This window comes from Herpailurus yagouaroundi, unplaced genomic scaffold, assembly GCF_014898765.1.
Source record: "Herpailurus yagouaroundi ecotype Mexico unplaced genomic scaffold, PumYag 197, whole genome shotgun sequence".
Classification (NCBI taxonomy): domain Eukaryota; kingdom Metazoa; phylum Chordata; class Mammalia; order Carnivora; family Felidae; genus Herpailurus; species Herpailurus yagouaroundi.
In genome coordinates, this window is record NW_024412428.1 from 28,178,815 (window position 1) to 28,200,432 (window position 21,618).

General features: G+C 35.5%; 1 protein-coding gene across 2 annotated transcripts in view; it reads left to right on the top strand.

Moving 5' to 3' along the window:
* The window catches only part of VWA8 (von Willebrand factor A domain containing 8), a 369,166-nt gene that overhangs the window by 41,593 nt on the left and 305,955 nt on the right, over window positions 1-21,618 (top strand). For both annotated transcript variants that reach the window (XM_040448547.1, XM_040448546.1), the window contains exons 3-4: window positions 5,593-5,723; window positions 9,186-9,296. In XM_040448547.1, coding sequence (XP_040304481.1) covers window positions 5,593-5,723; window positions 9,186-9,296 — 242 coding nt within the window. The remainder of the gene's footprint in view (window positions 1-5,592; window positions 5,724-9,185; window positions 9,297-21,618) is intronic.

The window sequence follows — 21,618 nt, forward strand, 5'->3', positions numbered from 1 at the left end:
AGATGAAATGCCATGAGAAGGTACCTGACATAAGCTCTACTAGTCAGGGATATGGTAAATACCGGGTTCATTCTCCTTTATCTCTTCGGGGTGGGCTGTATGTAGGTCCAGAAGGTAGTTTGAGTATAAACTCGGAAGCCCATTCATTACCACCGAGTCCACACTGTACAGCCTGCTATCTAGGACACACACCAGGTAGAGGACTTTGCAGGCGAGGATAAGGCTTCAATATCATTCCATTCGTGGTTCTTACTGGCTGAGGGGTTTGACATGGTGCTTTACCTGTAATCCTCATACTAGACGTTCTTGATAAGTATTATTACCTTTATTTTGAAAATAAGAAAAGCCTGGAAGATTCAGAATTCTTGTCCAAGGACACTGATAAAGGACAGGATGAGAAATCACAACTAGATCTGTTTGGCTTCAAAGGCTTTTTTGTTTTGTTTTGTTTTGTTTTCCTCCATTATATTATGTTTCCTCTTCGGATGCTTAGGAAACACCACTAGTTGTAAAGGATTTATTATAATGGGATGAGAACTTAGCATAATTTTCTGAAATGTTAATTTTAATCTTTATATATATGACAAATTGAAGTCTGTGGAGGGAGAAAATCATAATTTGGATTACTTTAATAGACTTATTTTAAAGTCCTTGAATACGCCCGGGTAAAAATAGTACACATTTTTTTTTAAAACAAGTATCGGCTAGGGATTGAATAAGGAATGTAGCCCAACATGAACCAGATGTTTGATTTTTACATAGAGAAGGAAATGTTAGACTATAGGATCAAGCTCTCCGGTATTATTTGGACATCAGTTTATCATTATGTGGACTCCTGGAAGGTAGCATCTTGTGCCTGAAAACAGTGAAGTCAGGGATTTCTCTTGCGCACAGGGCTGTATTTATATTAGGTTATGCGTGGCAGTTTGGCAGTTTGTTTTGCAGATGTTCGTAATGTACAGTCTTACATCTTGTTTCTATTTCTAGAATGCTTTTAAGTATGACTCATGTTTTCTTGAGGCCATCCTAAAAATACAGCAAATTTCAAGCATTAATGTAAAATACACCACAGACACCACACGGCACTACATAATGCGTTCTCTCAGTAGTTTAATGTAATTTTTTGACAAATTAAATATTTTCTTTGACAAAATATACTATCCTAAAATATGAGCAAGTGGAAATGGGAGGTTTTTTAGAGAAACAGCCCTCTCATAACATAATGTAAAATAAAATGAATTAGAAATTTCAATAAAAGGAGAAAAACATGGTATCATTGACATCCTCAAAAACCAAGAAATAAAATTAATGGCCAGAAAAGCAACTCCATTAAGTTCGATGGAGCCCCCATGAGGCACACACTTGTAGGGAAATTCTTGGATCTGAAGGTAGAGCCTGTTAAAAAGATTTTGGAGGGGCAATAGGACATCACGGCTACAGTGCAAACTTTGAACTCAAACGCTGAGCTCTAAGTCTTGGTTTATGCACATACAAACTGTGAACACCTCAAGACTACACCTCAAGAACTTTGATTTTCTTATTTGAAAAACGTAGGGAATGAATATTTAATGAAGTGCTTGTATGACACTTAACTATTATCAGTCACTGTTCTAAGTGCCTAACTTAACCCTCATAATAACCTTATAAGTAGGTACATTTATTATATCTGTTATACAGATGGAGAACCTGAAACAGAGAGTTTAAATAGCTGATTGAGTTTACATAGCTGGTAAACAGCAGAGTTGGGATTTGAGCAGTCTGGCTTGATTCTGTATCTGTACACAGTATAGTCTGCTAAATCCCAGGGTTGTCATGAGATCCTGTATGAAAAGTCATTTGTATTTTTATCTGGCACATGAAATGAATGCACTAAATTATAACCATTGTTATTACTGTTTATTGGGTAAAGAAAAATAAGGGAAAGGAAAAAGTCTTCTTGAAGATACGGCATTGCAAGGCCAGCCACACGATTCAGAAGCTGCTTATACATATTAAGAAAATTATGTAGAATTGGAATGTGATGATGAGAGCCTTAGATATTCTGACATCTAACATCTCAGTCTCCAGGTAGAACGTAATCACTCTTGACTTGCCTCCCTAACAATGTCATCTTTCAGAAAATAGAGAAAACTAAGGGGAACTCTTCCTCTGGGCTTACTTGTGACTAAATAGAAATAATGCATTTGTGGCATGCAAACAACAGAAACCCTGAAAAAAAAAAAAACCCACACATGTCAACCCAGGCACAGTATTTCTCAACAAGGGTGCCATTAACGTACTGGGCAGATGGGACTGTCTTGGACATCATATGTAGAATCACTAAATGTCAGTAGTGCACCCAGTCATCCCTCGTCCCCCAAGGCTTTGCAACAAGCAGAAGTACCCCAGACATTTCCAAATGTCTCTGGCGGGCATAGCGTGATGGCAGTATTGCCACTAGTTGAGAACCACTACTGAGTGGCAAGAGGAAAGGAAGGGATTGCTGAGAATTGTCAGATGTGCCTTAGGCCAGCGGTCCTCAACACATTAGGATCACGTCGAGTGGAAGAACACCTATGAGCATCCTCGCAGTTATACTCAGTTCCCAGAATTCCCGCTTTAAATAACTATGCCTTTCTCTCCTACTTAAGAAAGTACATGGTATACAGACTGCTCTGTAAATACAGGCATAATTGATTCTTCTTGACTTTGCTAAAATATATATATTATTCCGAAACCTCAGCACTTCATCGACACTGACAACTTAGGAGAGGCAGACCTCACATTTGATTAGGAACTGGTGCCTTCAACTTTAAAAAAGCCTTGAAAATGTATACAGTTCCAAGGTCAAGGCATTCAAAATGGAATGGAGCTATATAGAACTAAATGGAGACTCTGTAATTATGAATAGTTACAACAGTTATAAATAATAGACAGTGGAAGGAAGTTGAAGAGACCAACTTGGCTTTACCTTCTAGAACTTTGGAAATGTCATATTTTAAATAGTCAAGTCCAGGTAATGGAAGGTCAGGCACATTGCCAAAGCTGAATACAAAGGAGTGACACTGAAGTGTAGAGAAGGCCTGTGGCCAAAGTAAGTGAAGATTTGTAAAAATATAAAGAAAGAAATCCCAGAAATGTTTATGTTTTTAATTATGTATTTGATACCAGTGTAAGAAGAGATAATAGATCTGTAGGATAGGGAACATTGTGTAATTTATGATAGAGAAGTTAGAACTTAACTTTTATCTTGTGTCATCCTTAAACAGCAAGCAGACTGACTCATCTTGAAATAAGAAAGAGTAGACTATATATCACAAAGGTGGATTTAAGCCTGAAGTAGGAAAGGAAATAGTTAAGTGGACATTTGATAGTTATAAATGAGGTTGAATCTCCAATCTCGAGTGAATTGCTTCCATTGCATCATGAAACTCCTTGATAGATTCTCAGAGGTCTAGGTCTCAGAGCAATGTTTCTCAATATGTTTTTCATTATTGCTCTACTAAAGACATTTACCTCCCCCCTCCCCATTGTCTTTCCCCAATCTCATGAAACGTCAGTACCTCAGATATACTGTATATCTTTTACGCATGGTATCCCTTTAGCGGACAACAGACCCTTGTAGTATCTAAGAATTCTTTTCAACCCCTCTTTAACTTCAGATTTTGCCCCCTTGGGGGTGATATGCTCCCTATGCATGTTGTAGAGGATTCATAGAGGACAGGAGAGAAACCAAGCACCTCTGATCAGGTGTTGAGTCTCCTTATTTTTAGACATAGAGGCACTTGATTTGGGGAGATTACAAGGTGCTTTGGTGTGATCCCAGTGACATGATAAACCAAGCAGGCTGCCCCAAACCTTGTTCTTGACCGTCTCACCCTGATAAAGAAAATCAGAAATTTATCTTTATTTTTTCCAGTGAAAAAATAGCTTTGGGGGATGGGTTAGGGGGATACTACCCTTGTAATGTGCTGTTGAAGGTGGTCGGGGAAGCATAGCGTTAGCCTTGGCAGGTGTTCTTAGTTTGAATTCTTTCATGGCCTCACTGGGTGATTAAACAAAGTGTAAAAAGTATGGAATATAGTCAGTACATGTAAAAGACTTTTAGGATACGTGTGTGTGTGTGTGTTTGTGTGTGTGTGTGTGTGTGTGTGTGTGTGTGTGTGTTTATGTGTAAAATGCAACACAATAATAAAGCAAAACTGTAACCCACATCCAGTATAGGAACTAGAATATTACCAAAATCATTAAAGCTATCTGTGAGAATCTCTGATTCCATGCCCAAGTGTCCATTATTCTCAATTTATCATTCTCTTGATTTTTTGCTTTTCAAGCACTGTTTTATTACATATGTATGTATTTCTAATGAATTCAGTTTGCTAGTTTACTGAGCATTATCAAAAATAGCATCATATGGGATTTATTCTGTGACTTAATTTTTCGCTCAATACTATACCTTTAGGGAATTAATATTGTTAGAAGTAGTGGTAGTTCATTCTGTTTTTGTTGTTATGTAATATTCCTTCATGTGTATTTTATCCACTTCCAGTCTCCAGTTGTATTTTTATTTTTTAAAGAATTAATAAGCTATATTTTTCTTTGTTGTATTCAGTTTGTTTAGAATAACACTCCATGATTATTCTATGTGTCTACCAATGTACAAGGGCGAGAGTTTTTCTTATGTACCTAGGAATGCACTTTCTGGGTCACTGAGTGATTTACAAATGAGCAAACACAAATTAATTGTGTTAATTCAAACATTTATAAAATGCTTAGGCAGATGAGCAGATTGACAGATTTAATAGTAGATTTAGAAGGGCATTGAATGAAGTAGTCTTCTATTCCCAACAGTTGCACATGTTAGTCTTCAAACCTTCTAACTGTGAAGTTTGAAAGATCTCACAACCCATTGCCAACTTAAGTTATAATATAGTTTTCTTAAAATTTTCAAGACTGTGATAATCATTAATTGTCTGGGATGATTTAGTCATGTCCCTTTTAGAACAAAAGCATTGGGCTATAGAATTGTGATAATGATTCTAATTCCTTATATCACCCTTGAATATCACTTGTATTTCTTTAGTGACACTTAAACGTGACCATTCGGATGTTCTTGTAAGCTTTTAAATGTGATATCAAAGGCACCTGGGTGGCTTATTAAATTAAACCTCTGACCCTTGGTTTTGAGTCAGGTAGTGATCTCCCAGTCCATAGGTTTGAGCATCAGGCTCCATGCTGGCAGTGCGGAGCCTGCTTGGGATTCTCTCTCTCTCCCTTTCTGTCTGACACTCGCCTGCTCATGCTCTCTTACTCCCTGTTTCTCAAAATGAGTAAATAAAGTAAATAAATAACAAGTGTGATATTATGTGATTCTTTGTGATATCATAAGCTTTGTCCTGTTTTAACATTGGTAATAATGGTTTTAAAGCAGTGAAGCAGTGTGAGAATTCACCAGGTCGATGTATTGATGAATATAATATATTTTTAAAATATATTTTTAAATATTTTTAAATATTTTTAAAATATAATACACTATATGCCTTGATTGCTTAGAGGTTTATAAGTAGTAGTCTGATTTGCATTTCATTTCATCTTGTTTTTTCGTGCTTGAAGTTTCAGACTCTCTGGCTCAATCTGTAATTCAGCATCTAAGATGGATGATGCAGAAGGATCTTTTGGGGCAAGATGTCTTTCTCATAGGACCTCCTGGGCCTCTTCGACGCTCTATTGCTATGCAGTACCTGGTAAGCAATCAATTCTTATGGATTCCTAAGGGTCTTAACTTTGATTAATTGTGTTCTAACATAAATTAAGATTAAGAATTTACAAAAATATCAAGATTATTCATTACTTGAAAAAAATTTTAATGTTGAAGGATGCTTTCTTTAATAAGGAGTGTGGAATAAGTTATTTGGGAAGCAGATGTATGTTGTTCATAGCTTTAACAAAATTTTGTTGTCACTAGAAAGTTCTCAACTTCTGATAAAAAAGAAATACAAAGTCAGGCAATGAGTAGCAGATAGAATCAGCAACTATGAGGTTACAAAACAAAACTTAGTTTTATATTACATTATATAATACTATATGTTGTATTACATTATTATATTATTTTATGTTATATTAATTTCATATTATACATTTTATATTTATATTACTCAAGAAATATCCTTTTTTCTTTTTTAAATTTTTTAAATTTTTGTTTATTTTTTTAAAATACAATTTATCTTCAAATTGGCTAACATACCGTGTGTAAAGTGTGCTCTTGGGTTTTGGGGTAGGTTCCCATGATGCATCGCTTACCTACAACACCCAATGCTCATCCCAACAAGTGCCCTCCCTCCTCAATGTCCATCGCCCATTTTCCCTTCTCCCCCACCCCCCCAACAACCTTCAGATTGTTCTCTGTATTTAAGGCCCACATTTTAAAAAGCCAAATAATTCTCTTGACTTTTTGTTGTTATATGGTCTTTAAGGAGAGCCTACAGTTTGTCAAATATCTCTTATATGTTACACGCTTTTTTCCTTCACATAGATGAGAAAACAAGTTTATGAAATAACTCACTCAAGCTTTTTTCCAGCTAGTAAATGATAGAGCTAGACTTCAAGTCTTCTTTCTGACCTGTTATCCTCTTACATGTTTGTAGTTCTCTGAATAGAGTTGTGAAGTGAGTTGAAATATTAAAATCTCAATCCAAATAAAAAAAAATTGTATAAGACCTTTTTCCCCAGTTTGCCTGCATTAATAGGCATTGCTGTATTGATGGGAGGAAGATTGCCATCAGGTGAAGTTGTTCTGTCTGAAGATATTTTTTAGGATGGGGGCGCCTGGGTGGCGCAGTCGGTTAGGCGTCCGACTTCAGCCAGGTCACGATCTCGCGGTCCGTGAGTTCGAGCCCCGCGTCGGGCTCTGGGCTGATGGCTCGGAGCCTGGAGCCTGTTTCCGATTCTGTGTCTCCCTCTCTCTCTGCCCCTCCCCCGTTCATGCTCTGTCTCTCTCTGTCCCAAAAATAAATAAACGTTGAAAAAAAATTTAAAAAAAAAAAAAAAAAGATATTTTTTAGGATGAAGGGGAAGAACTTTACTTTAAGCTTCCTTGTGTTACTTGATATTGAAGAATTGATTTCTGTGCTATTTGAAATATGCTTCATGTCCTCTTTTATTTCAGTGGTGAATTTATTTTGGTACTTCCAAAATCATGTAGGGTGAGGATGATCAAAATACAATGGACAAATCAGAACTTAACTCTTTCTAGCCCGTACCTTCCATATCTTTTATTTGCTTCTGGAATGAGCTTGTGAGGTATAAGGGGTCATCGTAGTATTATCCTCATTTTATTGATAAATAAGGCAAAAGCGGCTTGCCTAAGAATGCAAAGTCAGCTACCGAGAATCCATTCCGCCTGGTTCATTTCAAAGACCATAATATCTCACTTTGATTTTGTTTCTGGGCAAGATTCTGAAGCTGGTTAGGAATGTGGAATGAGAAGGGCTAGGACATCATAGGTGTCTTGTGGGTTCAAAGATGCAATATAACCTGTATCTTTAAAAAAAGAAAACAGCAACAAACTTTAAACTCTGCCTAAGAGCTGAGCTGCCTTGCAAACTCTGCCCTGGGTACTGTTGCTGTTAGATATAAGATCCCATGCTTAGTAATATCCAGAGTAGATGAAGTCTTTACAGGCAGAGATTTGGGGGCATAATTTGATAGTTGTGTTTACTTTATATTTAATTTATATAGAAGGAGTGGTGTAGATAGCTCAACAAACTCAACAGACCCCTGCTGCCTCCTCGATCTGCCGCTCCTGGTACTGTTTGAACTTGCTCATACCATTTCTGGGAAGCAGCAGCTGAGGAGACATTGGCGTTTGTCTTGCCTGAGGAACCAGGATTATGTCTTCAGTGTGGCAGTTCAGGGTGTTACTAGGTACAGTTTAACAATAAGAGGCATCGCTTTGTCAACCAATTTTGACAGGGTTTTTCAGTGATCACATTCAGCCAGTCAATGAAATAGACATGAAGGTACCAATGATACGTTAAGAAACAAGAAGGAGACATCTGCTAAAAAGAGAAATTGTGTCTTTAGTCCAAAATTGTGCTTTCAGAGGCAATTCATTCTTATTTAGAAAAATACTGTTTGGTATCAACACATCTTTACCACTATGACGTGTGTTTTCTCTATTTAAAATGTTTTCTACTTTCCATACATACTTAAATTTATAGCGCATGGGAACAGGCATATTTTATAAAACCAAAATGACAATTATGATATATTTTTATCAACATGATATGGCAGAGAAAAAAAATTCTGTTGCGTGAAATACCCTCTTTTACCATTAATGGCGTGCTCATTCAATTTTTTCCCTTATACTTCAGTAAATTAATTTGTTCTCTCTGTTTAATAAGAACATATTATATGCCTTACTCAACTGGAGAACATCATTGTTTTTAATTCAGTGTTGTAAAACCAAGGCTAATGTTAAAACCTGTTTGTACATGGTTGTCACATGCAGGGAAAAATGACGTTAGGGATGGAGAAATTATTCTAAAAGAAATGGATTCTGGATGATTTCTCCTTCAAATCAAAAATGTTTGTTTTCTATGAAAGAAGTCTTTTTTTCCCTCTCCTCCTGCTTTCATCCTTCTTCATCTTTCCCCCCCTGCATAGCTATCTATGTGTGTCTTTCTTCTCTCTTCTGTTGACCTGACTACTGGTATTTACCTTATTTTCACACTTGGTAAAGTGTGATCTAATGTATCACAGACAGTTGGTAAACATTGGTTAATGGACTTAATTAATGTAGATCACCCTTTTAAAATAAGGTGAACATTACTTACTAAAATGGCTATCATTTGTAAAAAAAACAAACAAACAAAAAAACACCAAGTTGGCAAGTTATTACTCGTGATATTTGAAAAGAATTCTATAGAAGACATTAAGATTTATAATATCTGATTATAATAATAATTACTAAGGAAGTACATAATTATCAAGTAGTCAACTATTGGTGCAGTAAAGTAGAGCTCTGAGGAGAGGAACATACATGTTTTGATTAATGCTCAATGTTTTGCATTTTTCTCAAATCTAGGACTCATGATTTCATTTAAAATGCTCATCTCTGGGGCAGTGGCGTTGTCAGATAACTGGCTCCCAAGAATATGTTGGGAATTTGTTTTAATTATGGAACAATTTCACTCTCTGCTCTACAGGAGCTGACCAAACGGGAAGTTGAATACATTGCCCTATCAAGGGACACCACTGAAACTGATCTCAAACAGCGACGAGAGATCCGCGCAGGCACGGCTTTTTACATTGATCAGGCAAGTTCTTATCACACTCCAGCACATGAGTGTTTACTCCAGGGCTAGGCAAAATTGATTTTTAAAGTAGAAAGAGATTAGCTCACATAATAGTGAAAGATAGATGTACAGTGCTTTCTCTAGGCAGATTTAATTTAGATTTTTGGTTTCCTTGTTCTTAGAAATGCCTTCTGGGTTTAGCACTAAATAAAAAACTGCAGATGAAATTAGTGGTTCTAAAATGTTACCTAAAGAACAAGATGCTGATTTCTTAATTTTTAATTGTTTCCTACTACTTGCACATAGAAATTTGAATTTTTAAGAAAGAATTGAGATTTTAATATAGGAAGTTCTCTAGCACATTTATAACAGTATTCTCATTCTAAAAGTCAAGGAGTTAAAGGTATACTAAACATAATGAAACTAAATATATACTTTCAGGAACTATAGCTTTGTTTGAGGGAGGGTTTCTTAGGTACAGATTACCAACTATAATAATATTTTATGAATATTATAATGAAGCTTATTATACATTTCTTCAAATACATAGCTTAAAATATTAAATATTGTTATCCATTAGGAATACCTGATAGAAAAAAGGACAGAGACCTTATATAAGCAACTCATAGAGGAAAGATTTCAAATGTCCAATGTATTCATGGCAAGATGCTTCTTGTTTACAAAAATAAAAATTGAAATATTAATGAGCTGCTTTTTTTCTTTCAATTCTCATATTGGCAAAGATTAAAGAATTTGCTAATGTCCATTATTGATGAGGAAGAAGGAAGGAGGAACAGCATTGCTGTTGGTGCAATTTTGAAAGAAAATTTGGCAATATCTATTAAAAGAAAAGAAATTAAATATATCTGGACCCAGAAGTTACGTTTCTGGCAATTTTAGCTTCTTCCAAATGTTATTCACATAAAGTATACATAGTTATATGCAATGGTATTTACGATAGCATTGTTCAGTATCATAAAACTGTAAGTGAAAACTGTAATAATGTATATTTAGGAAACTAGTTAAACTAAGTTAAATAAATAATGGCAAGTAGAATTCTTTATAGCCATTAAAAAGAATGAGATGAATCTATGTGAATCTATATAGATTACTATATGTAGTAATAGGAAAGAAGTCCAGGATAAAGCATAAAAAATAAAGTTGCAAGACAACATAGATAATATGATTGTATTTATGGTAAAAAGAAAAAGAAATATATAAATGTGTATGTGTTGGAAATTTCCAGGAGGATGCACAAGAATCAATTAAAAGAGCTGACTTCTGTGGAAATGTGACAGCATCTCGGGTGGGGCGAGGAAGGGATTTTCGTAGTTCTTTAAATTTGAAGCTTCCTCATGAGCACATTATTACTTTATAATTAAAAGAGTATACGTTTGACCTTTGAGCAATGAAGCAGTTAGGGGTGATGACCTCTGCGTAGTCAAAAATCTGCATATAACTTTTAGCTCCCCCAAACTTAACAATTTACTAATAACTTATTGTTGATCAGAAGACTTACCAATAACTAAGTCAATTAATGTATTTTGTATAAGTATTATATACTGTATTATTACAATAATGTAAGAAAAAAATAAAATGTCATTAAGAACATCATAAAGAAAACACATTTATAGTACTGTACTATAGTACAGTACAAAAATCTGCATATAAATAAACCCATCCGGTTCAGACGCGTTATTCAAGGACCACGTGTAACTATAAAACAAAACAAAACAAAACACAGAGTGAAAGAATTTTTGGACACCAGAATATTCATATTGTCTCATAGATTACATATTAATTAGAAAAGAAAAAATGTGCTTAAAATGGAGAGATTTGGCTGTCACCACATGAAATGATGGTGATCACATTTAGCATCCTGTAGTGAGAAAATCTGAGAAGTTCATGTTTCCAATTAAAAAGCAATCCTTTGTAGATGAAGTGCACAAGTACATTTTAAAGAACGCTGTTTTGTTCACATAATGCCAAGGTTCACTTTATACGTAGTTTCTAATCACTCATGAGAAAAGATGTACCTTGACAATGCCTGCTTCTTTTCTGAACCCCGTGAGGCTGAGAGTAAGGAACTGGGGAGAGAGCTTAGAAAAAAAGACTACAGCCTAAATAGTGCAGAGGAGATTGGGATAGATTTAATGGCACCGAAAGAATTGGCTTTGTTTGGTAGAGTATAGATTTTAAAACATACTTTTTGAATGAATTTTATATCTGGATTGATTATTGCAATGCAAATAGTGAGGAAGAGAAAGTGGACTTTTATATGCTTATTATTTTAAAGGCACTTTAAGACTTTGTATTTCTTGAAGCATAAAGTAAATTATTTAGATAACACTGTGTAATATACTCTCCCTGCTGTTCTAAAAAGCATATTTTTAGGTGACATCTATTTTACAGTTTATAAAATATTTAAAGTGCTATTATAAATGTATGGTAGTATTTTTTCTTTGTTTTCTTGGCAAATCCTTCTTGTTATGACGAAAATCAGTTGTTCAGGATGTAATGCATTGACACCTTCAGAGCCTGTGATCATGGTATAGGAACATCGGTCCTTTTCCTGTTGCTTCAGACTTGAGATTGTATCTGGTTTTCATATTTTTTCTTTTGTCTCTTAATAATCTTTATTCTTTGTTCATAATCAGATCTTAACAGTTCCTTGCTTACACCTGTGCAGTCTCATCACACCCAGAATAAAATCCAATCCCTTTAATATGCCTACAGTATTCTACAGGACTTAATCTTGTCTACCTCAGCTCCTTTCCCTCTTTCCCTTGCTTTCTAGGCTCCTGCTTACATGGTCTTATTCTCTCAAAAATAGATTGAATGGTTTCCAGCTTCAGAACCTTTATACTTAATGTTCCCTCTGCCTAGTATGATCTCCCAGATTTGTATATTCCTGCTTCCTCATCATTCAGATTGTAAATTCTCAGAACATTTAACTAATCACTGATGATGCCCACCCCACGGCCATATATATAGCCCTAACATATTACACAATGTGATCTTCTGAGTATCGATCACTATTTGAATTTACCTAATTATTTCTTTGTTTCCATGTTTATTGTCATATTCCCCACTAGAATGTAACTTTCATGCTTAACTCTGACATCTAAAAACTGTCTGGAATATAATTGATGACAGATTTCTTATATTTAATGACAGATTTCTCCTTTGGATAATCAATGTTGTTAAATTTTCAAGTAAATTAAAAATTAAATTTTTAAGTAAATTTTTTTTAAGTAAATAAGTTCTGGATAAGACCAGGATGCTCACCAGTGGAAAAATATTTGTCTTTTTGACGCCTGTTTGGAGTCCTCAGAATGAATAATTCCCATCTGAATTCTAGATGAAGTTGCCAATTGATTACCACCTAGTCATATATTTGTTAGACTGAAAGGTCTTTATTTAGAAATTTCTTTTATTTATTTAATATTGTTAACCATAGTCATAGAACAGTAAGAATAATAAATATTCTTAAATTGATGTCTGGGATCAAGGGAAAGGCAGTATCTTCATTCATCAGTAGGTGATGGCTCTAACTTAGGTGGGCCAACATAGTTGGGAAAAATACCTGTGGCCATCAGGTGGGTGCTGGGAGAGGTTTGGATTTTTCAGTGTGGTCGATGTATGCACATATGACTGATGTTCAAGTAATTACTAATTGACATTTCAGCCAGAAACCTTGCCAAAACCTCCGATTCCAATTGAGGGTCATGACTATCAACCTAATCACTTATTTTCCTGTAGGATTAAAGATGATTGATGATAAAGTAAGAGGTTAAACTGAACTGCTACTCTTGAAGGTTGGAATTAGGTTAATAATTCTATAGTAGGGAATTTGTATTATTTTTTTCCGATGATATAAAAAATGTGGGGCACGTGGGCACCTCAGTCGGTTAAGCCTCCAGCTCTTAATTTCAGCTCAGGTCGTGATCTCACGGTTTGTGTCTTCGAGCCCCACGTGGGACTCTGCTCTGACAGTGTGGAGCCTGCTTGGAATTCTCTTCCTTCTTCTCTCTTTCTGCTCCTCCCCTGCTCTCTCTCTCTCTCTCAAAATAAATAAATAAATATTAAATAAATATTAAAAATGCTTTTTGTAGCTATATGTGTGTGTTTATATATATGTATAGTATTAATAAATATTTATCAAAATGACTCCTATGTGTCAGGCACTATCTAGGGACAGTGAGCAAAAGAAACAAATTCCTGTCATCATGGAGATTATGATTCAGTGGGGGAAACAAAAACATAGTAAAGAAGGATGGAGTGATAAGGTAAATGCTAAAGGGCATTAGGAGGAATATAAAAATTACTTTTTAGGGGCTCCTGGGTGGCTCAGTCAGTTGAGTGTCTGACTTGATTTGGGCTCAGGTCATGATCCTAGGGTCATAGGATCGAGCCTCCTGTCGGGCTCTGTGCTGAGTGTGGAGCCTGCTTAAAATTCTCTCTCTCTCTCTCTCTCTCTCTCCCTCTCCCCCTCTTTCCCCCTCTCTCCCTCCCCCTGTCCCCCTCTTTCCCTCTCTCTCTTTTCCCTCTCTCTTCCCCCTCTCCGCAGCTTGCGTGCTCTCTCTCTCTCTAAAATAAAATAGTAATAATAAAAAATAAAATTACTTTTTATCTTCCCCTTCAAGACTGACAGTGTAAACATTTTTTCTTTTTTAAAATTTTTTTAACGTTTATTCAATTTTTGAGAGAAAGAGAAGTGTGAGCAAAGGAGGGGCAGGGAGAGAGGGAGACACAGAATTTGAAGAAGGTTCCAGGCTCTGAGCTGTCAGCACAGAGCCCGAAGCAGGGCTTGAACTCATGAACCGCGAGATCATGACCTGAGCCGAAGTCAGCTGCTTAACCAACTGAGACACCCAGGCGCCCCAGTGTAAATATTTTCTATATTATTTTCTATAATGCCTATATGCATATCTATTTAATCAAGTACAATAATTTTTACAAAAAATGTATACCATGTATATAAAATTTTATAGTCTGCTTTTTAAAAAACCTGATATTTTATAAGGATCATCTTCTTATGACATTAGATATTCCTCAAAAGTATAATTTTTGGTGTCCATACAGTATTTCATCAAATAGGTGTGCTATTATTTATTGAACATTCTCATTTTATCCACATTCCCATTGTTGGTAATTTAGGTTCTTTCTAAGTTTTCACTCTTCTAAACAACACTTTGGTAAATACCATGGTACTTATATCTTGTAATCACTGATTATTTTTTAGGCTTAAATGTTAGAAGTGTAATTACTAATCAAAAGGTCTAGGCATTTTCAAGAATAATTCAAGAATAATATATATTGCCCAGTTGCTTTCCAGGAAGTATGTTCATGGTTTCTTGTCAGTGTTGGGTCTTTCTTTATATGTACTTTGACAAATTGATAGGTTTTAATTTGCGTTAAAAATTATTAAGTAGGCTGAGTCTTTTATATGTTTTTTTGGCTATTGCTTCTGTAAAACATCAGTAAATTGAGTGGATTTGGGAAAGGAGAAAGGGACTGATGAAATAACTTACAGTCTGTCGAGAAAATGTTGAAATTTACACTATGCTTGTCTATGTAGATATTTGCCAAAACGTATCCAATTGTTGATGTAAAGATAATTTAAATATTTTTTATATAGTTGCCTTGCTAAACAGATTATAGATTAAGCTTCTTAAAAAGAATTGGTTAGAGAACAAATAACAAAATTTATATGACTGGTATTTTGACACCCATGCAGAAATAAGGAGACTAAAAAATATTTTGTTACCCTATTAACTTTCCTTTGCCTCAGAAGATGAAATAGCCTGAAACAAACCCCTAAATCATTGATATTCTAACTCTTTAAAATTCTATTACTGTATATTTTTTCTTAACCTTAGTTGTTGACATTCTCTTTATTTTTTTTTTTTTAATTTTTTTTCAACGTTTTTTTATTTATTTTTGGGACAGAGAGAGACAGAGCATGAACGGGGGAGGGGCAGAGAGAGAGGGAGACACAATCTGAAACAGGCTCCAGGCTCTGAGCCGTCAGCCAGAGCCTGACGCGGGGCTCGAACTCACAGACCGCGAGATCGTGACCTGGCTGAAGTCGGACGCCTAACCGACTGCGCCACCCAGGCGCCCCGACATTCTCTTTATTAATTCTGTGTATTGCCATGTGACTCCAAAGAGCTGGAGTGGAAGACTTTAAGTCAATAGAAAATTGCTTGCATTACCGAAGTGTGAGCCAATAAAAATTAAGCTACAAATAAATTACATTTAAACTTTAATGTCTGGCTGGGAGGAGACACTCAAGATAATCTGGGGAGTAGAAAGGCAGGATGGGAAGTTCAAATGATTTTCTGTAGCTTTTTCTAAGCCAGGAACCCTTTTCACATTAGAATCTTGTTAATTTGTTTGACACGACACTGCAGTTCCGTAATGTGTGATGTATGTGTTTAACGTTAAGCATAAGAATGCATTTTAAATAATTATATAATATTAAAAATTTTTTTTTAATTTTTTTTTTTTTTTTGAGAGAGAGAGGGCAAGGAGTGCGTGCTCATGTGAGCAAGGGAGGGGCCGAGAGAGGGAGACAGAGGATCTGGATCAAGCTCCATGCTGACAGCAGAGAGCCTGATGTGGGGCTCAAATTCACGGAAACAGAAGATCATGACCTGAGCTGAAGTCAGATGTTTAGCTGATTGAGCCACCCAGGCACCCCAACAATCATATCATATTTTAATGTAGTCTCTTCTGTTTTGGCTTATTCTAGAGTCTCCCTTATTTAATAGAAAAAATTAGGGTTAACCTTTTTATAATGCACTGCCTAAACATTGTAGGTCATTGAAAGCAATTCCTAATAAATTGAGTAACAGTGCTATTGATCAGAAAATAAGATTTCTATTTTGTGAAAATGCATTTTACTTATTTTAGCAAATGAGGAAAAACATTTACTTGTCAACTTAGTCCTATTTGTGGATGCTGAAGCCACTTTCCCCACATAATCACTGTTAAAATTACAAAGTTGTATTTCAGAAGTTCATTGATAAATGAAGTATTCCGAATAAAATATTTATTTAGTATTCCAAATAAATATTTATTTCAAATAAGCTATCTGGAATTTGGAAGGCATCACCTACAGAAACAAGGCTATTGAGAGTGGCTGAACTCTGTTACTTGCACTAGGCCCTTTGTAACCATATGGTTATAATATGTTCTAATTGTCACTTGGATTGTTGGAAAAGGTCTCCCTATGTTCTGGCCTCTGTGTTAGAACTCAGGCCTCTGCTTCTTACCATGTTGCCATCTTGCTCAGGACAATTTTTATGTATTATACGATGTTAACTGCTTGGCAGATTTGTATAATTCATTAAAAAGATCAAGGCACATAATATAATGCTGTAGGTTAACTATAATGGAATTTAAAATAAAATATAAAAATCAAGGCATAAAAACAACTTTTACTGAGACCTCTGTGCTTCATGTGGCTGCATCTAATCCTCAAAACATCCTTAGGAGGGAGGTGACTTCCCCGTCTTCTAAGTAAAGCAACCGAGTCTTGGAGGGCCATGGTCACGCAACTGATAAATAGCAGAGGTGGGATTTGAACCAGGATCTGTCCAATTCCAAAGTTTAGGTTCTTTTGTACCATATACTGTTTCCCTGAAAGGACAGTGATGATGATACTGCTAATGGCCACAATGACTACAAGGATTATAGTATTGCTAGTAATAACAGCTAATCATTTTGTAAAGCTTTACTGTGAGCCAGAGGTTATGGTCAGTCTTCCCCATAATCTGTGAAATAAGCACCATAAATAGTGTAACTTTAGAAAGAAGTGGAGGCTCAGAGAGGTAAAGGACTAACCTAAATTACCCACAGCCTGTAAGTGGTAGAGCAGTGAAAAACCAATTTGATCCTATTCTGATATTTTAAAATAAAGAACTTAAAATGTAAGTGTTTTTGTTTTTCGTTGGCTTCATCAGTGCTGTTACACTGTAGCCATTCTGAGTCATTTGGAACCCTTTGGAGTCTATTTTCATTGAATTATGTCTATATTAATAATAATTTATATTTATAGATTCGATCGCTTTAAATTTCTTTTTCCAGTACTGCTTTCTTTCATAAATAGTGACATTGTGCCGTACCCCTTGAGGATATTCTCATTTAGTAAATGAGGACACAGACCTCCAGACTAATTGTTTGCCTGAGGTCTTGTATCAAATCAGAAGCAAATCTAGAACAGGGGCTTAGACATTTTTTGATTTTTAGGTCATACAGCATCTTTTATCTTGAAACCCTTCATGCCTATGTGTTGGGTTGTTTAAAGCTGTGATATAAGATGGTTTGTCCAGAAGGATTCTTGCTACATTTTTCTGGTTTCTCTTTGAGGAAATTAGGTCTCTGGAGGTTCTATAGCTTGAAGGGCAGGAAAGGATTCTTATGGTTGATGTATTTTCTACTTTGAGTAACTATCACAAGTATTCATTCTACATAAAATATGTATGCATTGCTCCCTTTTTTTTTTTTTTTAGATTTCAAGAGAAAAAGTATACCACAATTATTTTATTTAAAAACTGTATAGAAAAATTTTGAAATATGTAGCCTAAATCTCTCCTGCTGATAGTTAAACTTGTTCTGTTCTCTTCTTATAACAAGTGTGGGCATGGATAACTATTATCCTTCATATAAAAATTCTTCCTAAACTTACATAACAGCATCTTTTAACTGAGCCATTACATTTTTATTCCATAAACACTAAAAGCCCTCTGTGAGCCACTTTTGCTCCAGCCTGACATAAAAGGCAGGGTTCTCACCCCCTGAGGACCCGAGAATCTTGCTAGGGAGATGAAACAGGCATATGGGAGAACTAAGAAAACTTCAGCATTGTGGTTCCTCACATATGTGCTGAGCAAACAGAGGGCAAAGAGGGCACCAGTGTAAGGAGGGTAAGATGTTTGGATCTTTCTTGGGCACAAAATTTGTAAAATCTTTTTTTTTTCTCATGCATCTCCAATTAAGTTTGAGACTGACAGCAGGGTACAATATGTACTATTACTTAATGGATTTACTATGTAGCTGTTTTTAACATTCTTCACCGATGTGATGAGATTGTATTAATAAAGTTTGACAGTACTTATTAAAGTATTTTCATCATTCTATAGACTATTTTAAGGAAGACTACAGGAAGAAAGATGATACTGAATTAGTAACTAGCATAATTTCTATAAATTCAGTGATTCAGATTTTGTTACTAAAAAGCATCTTCATAAGGTTTTCTCCTTTTAGCCAGTGTTCTTGCCTACATTAAAAATTTTTAATTTGCATATATATACTGGGTCTATCAGGGCAAGTTGAGAAGAAAGTTAAAAATCTTGGGTGATCCTTTGCATGATAAGTTTTTTCTTTTTTTTTTTTTTTTTTAAAAAAAAAAAACCACTCTTACACATTTATATTCCTCTTCTTATAGTCCTATCTCCTATAGTCCTATAGTAGCCATTCTCATTGCCACTTAAATTGTGTGTAAAATAAGTAAATAATTTAACATTGAGTTAACAAGAAAAAAGCTTAGGAGGATTTTTAAAAATAATATTCTTAATAATGTTGAGGTAAGTTGTGCAATCATAGTTCTTAGTGTTGAAATAGAATTTACAGATTGCATGATTCAGTCTCTCACTTCCAGCAGGTAAAATACCATCATCTTTAGGACAACTGAGAATTAGAGATACTGAGATATGGTGCCTGTTCCAATTGACTCTTTTAGTAAAGCGAACAGGAAGTGAATGAAGGCTCCTGTTGGGATGGTGGATTGTGGATGGGAAGGGTGATGGATGCATGAGATATTTAGAGGTTACACTTACATTGTTTGAGACATGAGAAGTAATGAATTCTGTATGGCAGAAGAATCAATGAAATTTTAATTGAAAAAGACATCAGGAAAAAGGCCTGATTTAGGAAAGAAGTCATGATTTGATTCAGCATGTTGAGTTGAACACCTGTATGGAGATGTTAAAAACAATATTTGGAAATGGGAGTGTAGAGCTCAGGAGGAAGGTTAGGATCTCACAGTATATTTCTCAAGAATAAGGAAATAAGGAAAATGAAACAACTGTTACCTGTTGTTGTTGCTGTTTAGTTGATGTAGCACATATCATAGCACCTGCCATAATGGGCACTAGATGAGTGAATGAGGATTTGTGGGAGTAGGCTAGGTCTTTGCCAATGAAGTAACAAGTGAGAAAAGAGGAGGGGAAAAAGTTAAGGGTAGAGCCTTGGGAAATGCTTGATTCTTTTCTTTTCTTTTCTTTTCTTTTCTTTTCTTTTCTTTTCTTTTCTTTTCTTTCTTCTTCTTTTTTTTTTTTTTTTAAGAGAGCAGGAGTCAGAGGAAGGGCTGGTGAACGGCAGAGGGGAAACCCTACTTAATAAATGTTTAAGGCAGAAGATGAAGCATAAGATAAGATCAAGGGAAGAGGGTTGGAAAAAGAACATGAAGATCAAGAAAATACCTGATTTTTGGCTGTTTGATTTTTAAAAAAAATTTTTTTTTTCAACGTTTATTTATTTTGGGGACAGAGAGAGACAGAGCATGAACGGGGGAGGGGCAGAGAGAGAGGGAGACACAGAATCGGAAACAGGCTCCAGGCTCTGAGCCATCAGCCCAGAGCCCGACGCGGGGCTCGAACTCACGGACCGCGAGATCGTGACCTGGCTGAAGTCGGACGCTTAACCGACTGCGCCACCCAGGCGCCCCGGCTGTTTGATTTTTAATTGCTTGCAAGTGAACAGTTTGAGTAAAATAAGGGTAATGGAGGCTTATTAGAGGCAGTGTGTATGTGGACTGTTTTTCAAGGGGCTTGAAGATGAAGAGAGGATCTTAAGAGGTATCAGGAGACTGTAGGTTTTATTCAAGTACAGATATGTTTGTAGAAGAGAAAGAATTTGAAAATGCAATTAAGAGGTCATATAGTTGGTGGAAGATTTTGGAGGAGGTGGGAGGGGCTGCCACTAAGCTCAAGGTAGGTAGAGGTAGTCTTAGAGCCAGGGTTGGGGTGGGGAGGAGGAGTGATTGTCAAGAACAGAAATCAGAGTAGAGTAGAAAGATGAGGACACAGAGGGGCTGTGTGATGGAGGGAAGAAAAGTCATGGAATCTCAATTCAGATGACTTTAATCATCATGGGAAAGTACTGGACAAAATCATGTGAAAGAGTTGAAAAAGACTGGCAGCTTGGCTTGGCAATAACTTTTATAGGATGTGAAGGAAATTCTTTCTAAATAGTAGTGAGGATTTAGCTGAAGTTGAGCAATGCGAATTTATAGTGGCCTCTCCTCACATTTTATCAGAGATTTGTAATAGAGCTAATGGAAGGAACAGATGTTCCATCTCTAGAACATTGTGATTGTCTTCCCCAAATCATCCCATGGACTTATGAATTAAGGACTTTTAAAATAAGGTTCTTAAAAGAAGAAGCATATTTACTTGGGGTTTAGTAATTAGGTAAGAAATTGCATAGTTCTCTTATTCTCTTTCTTTTATTCCTTAGTCCTAGACAGGGGATTATAGCCTTTTCAGTATATGACACATTGTGGACCTTTCTGCAGGTTAGTAAAGATAGGGCTAACTCATTATTTTTGATAGCTGTGTAGTAGTTCATCCTATTAATTTATTAAGGTATATTTTGCCAATCCTCTAGCGTGGCTTTTGGGTTTTTTTTTGCAATTATAAAATTGTTTTCATGTATCACTGTATATTTTCCTGACTATTCTCTTAAGATAAAGTCCTTGAAATAGAATTGTTGGATTAATGAACATAGCCATTTACATTTTTTAAAATATTGTGCCAAATTATTCTCCATAAGGTTGTCATTTTGTACATAGACCAACCACAAATGAGAATGCCAGTTTCCTCTTAACCTTACCAACACTGGGTATTATCATTCTTAAATCTTTGCCAGGTTGAAGTTCTAGAAACATCTCGTTTTACCCTGTAGCTCCTTGTTAACCAATGAAATTGAAAATATTTTATTATGGTGTTCATTGGTATTTTATAGCAGTACTATTCATTTCTTAATCTGAAAAAAATCTTTTTATATTAAACATTTATTTGGCCTTTGTTATATATGTTGCAAACATTTCTTCTAAGTTTTCAGTCTGTGTTTTAATTTTTTTGTTTACTACATGTAAAAATTTTAATGTAATAATATTGTCTTTTCCTTATTGGCATCTGCTTTTGAATTAGCAGAAAGAATTTCTGTGCTTTAAGATTACTTAAAAAGTCACATGTTTTCATGTAGTAATTATGTAGTTTTACATTTACCATTAAATTTTTTAATTCATTTGGATTCCTTTTCCAAATTCCTA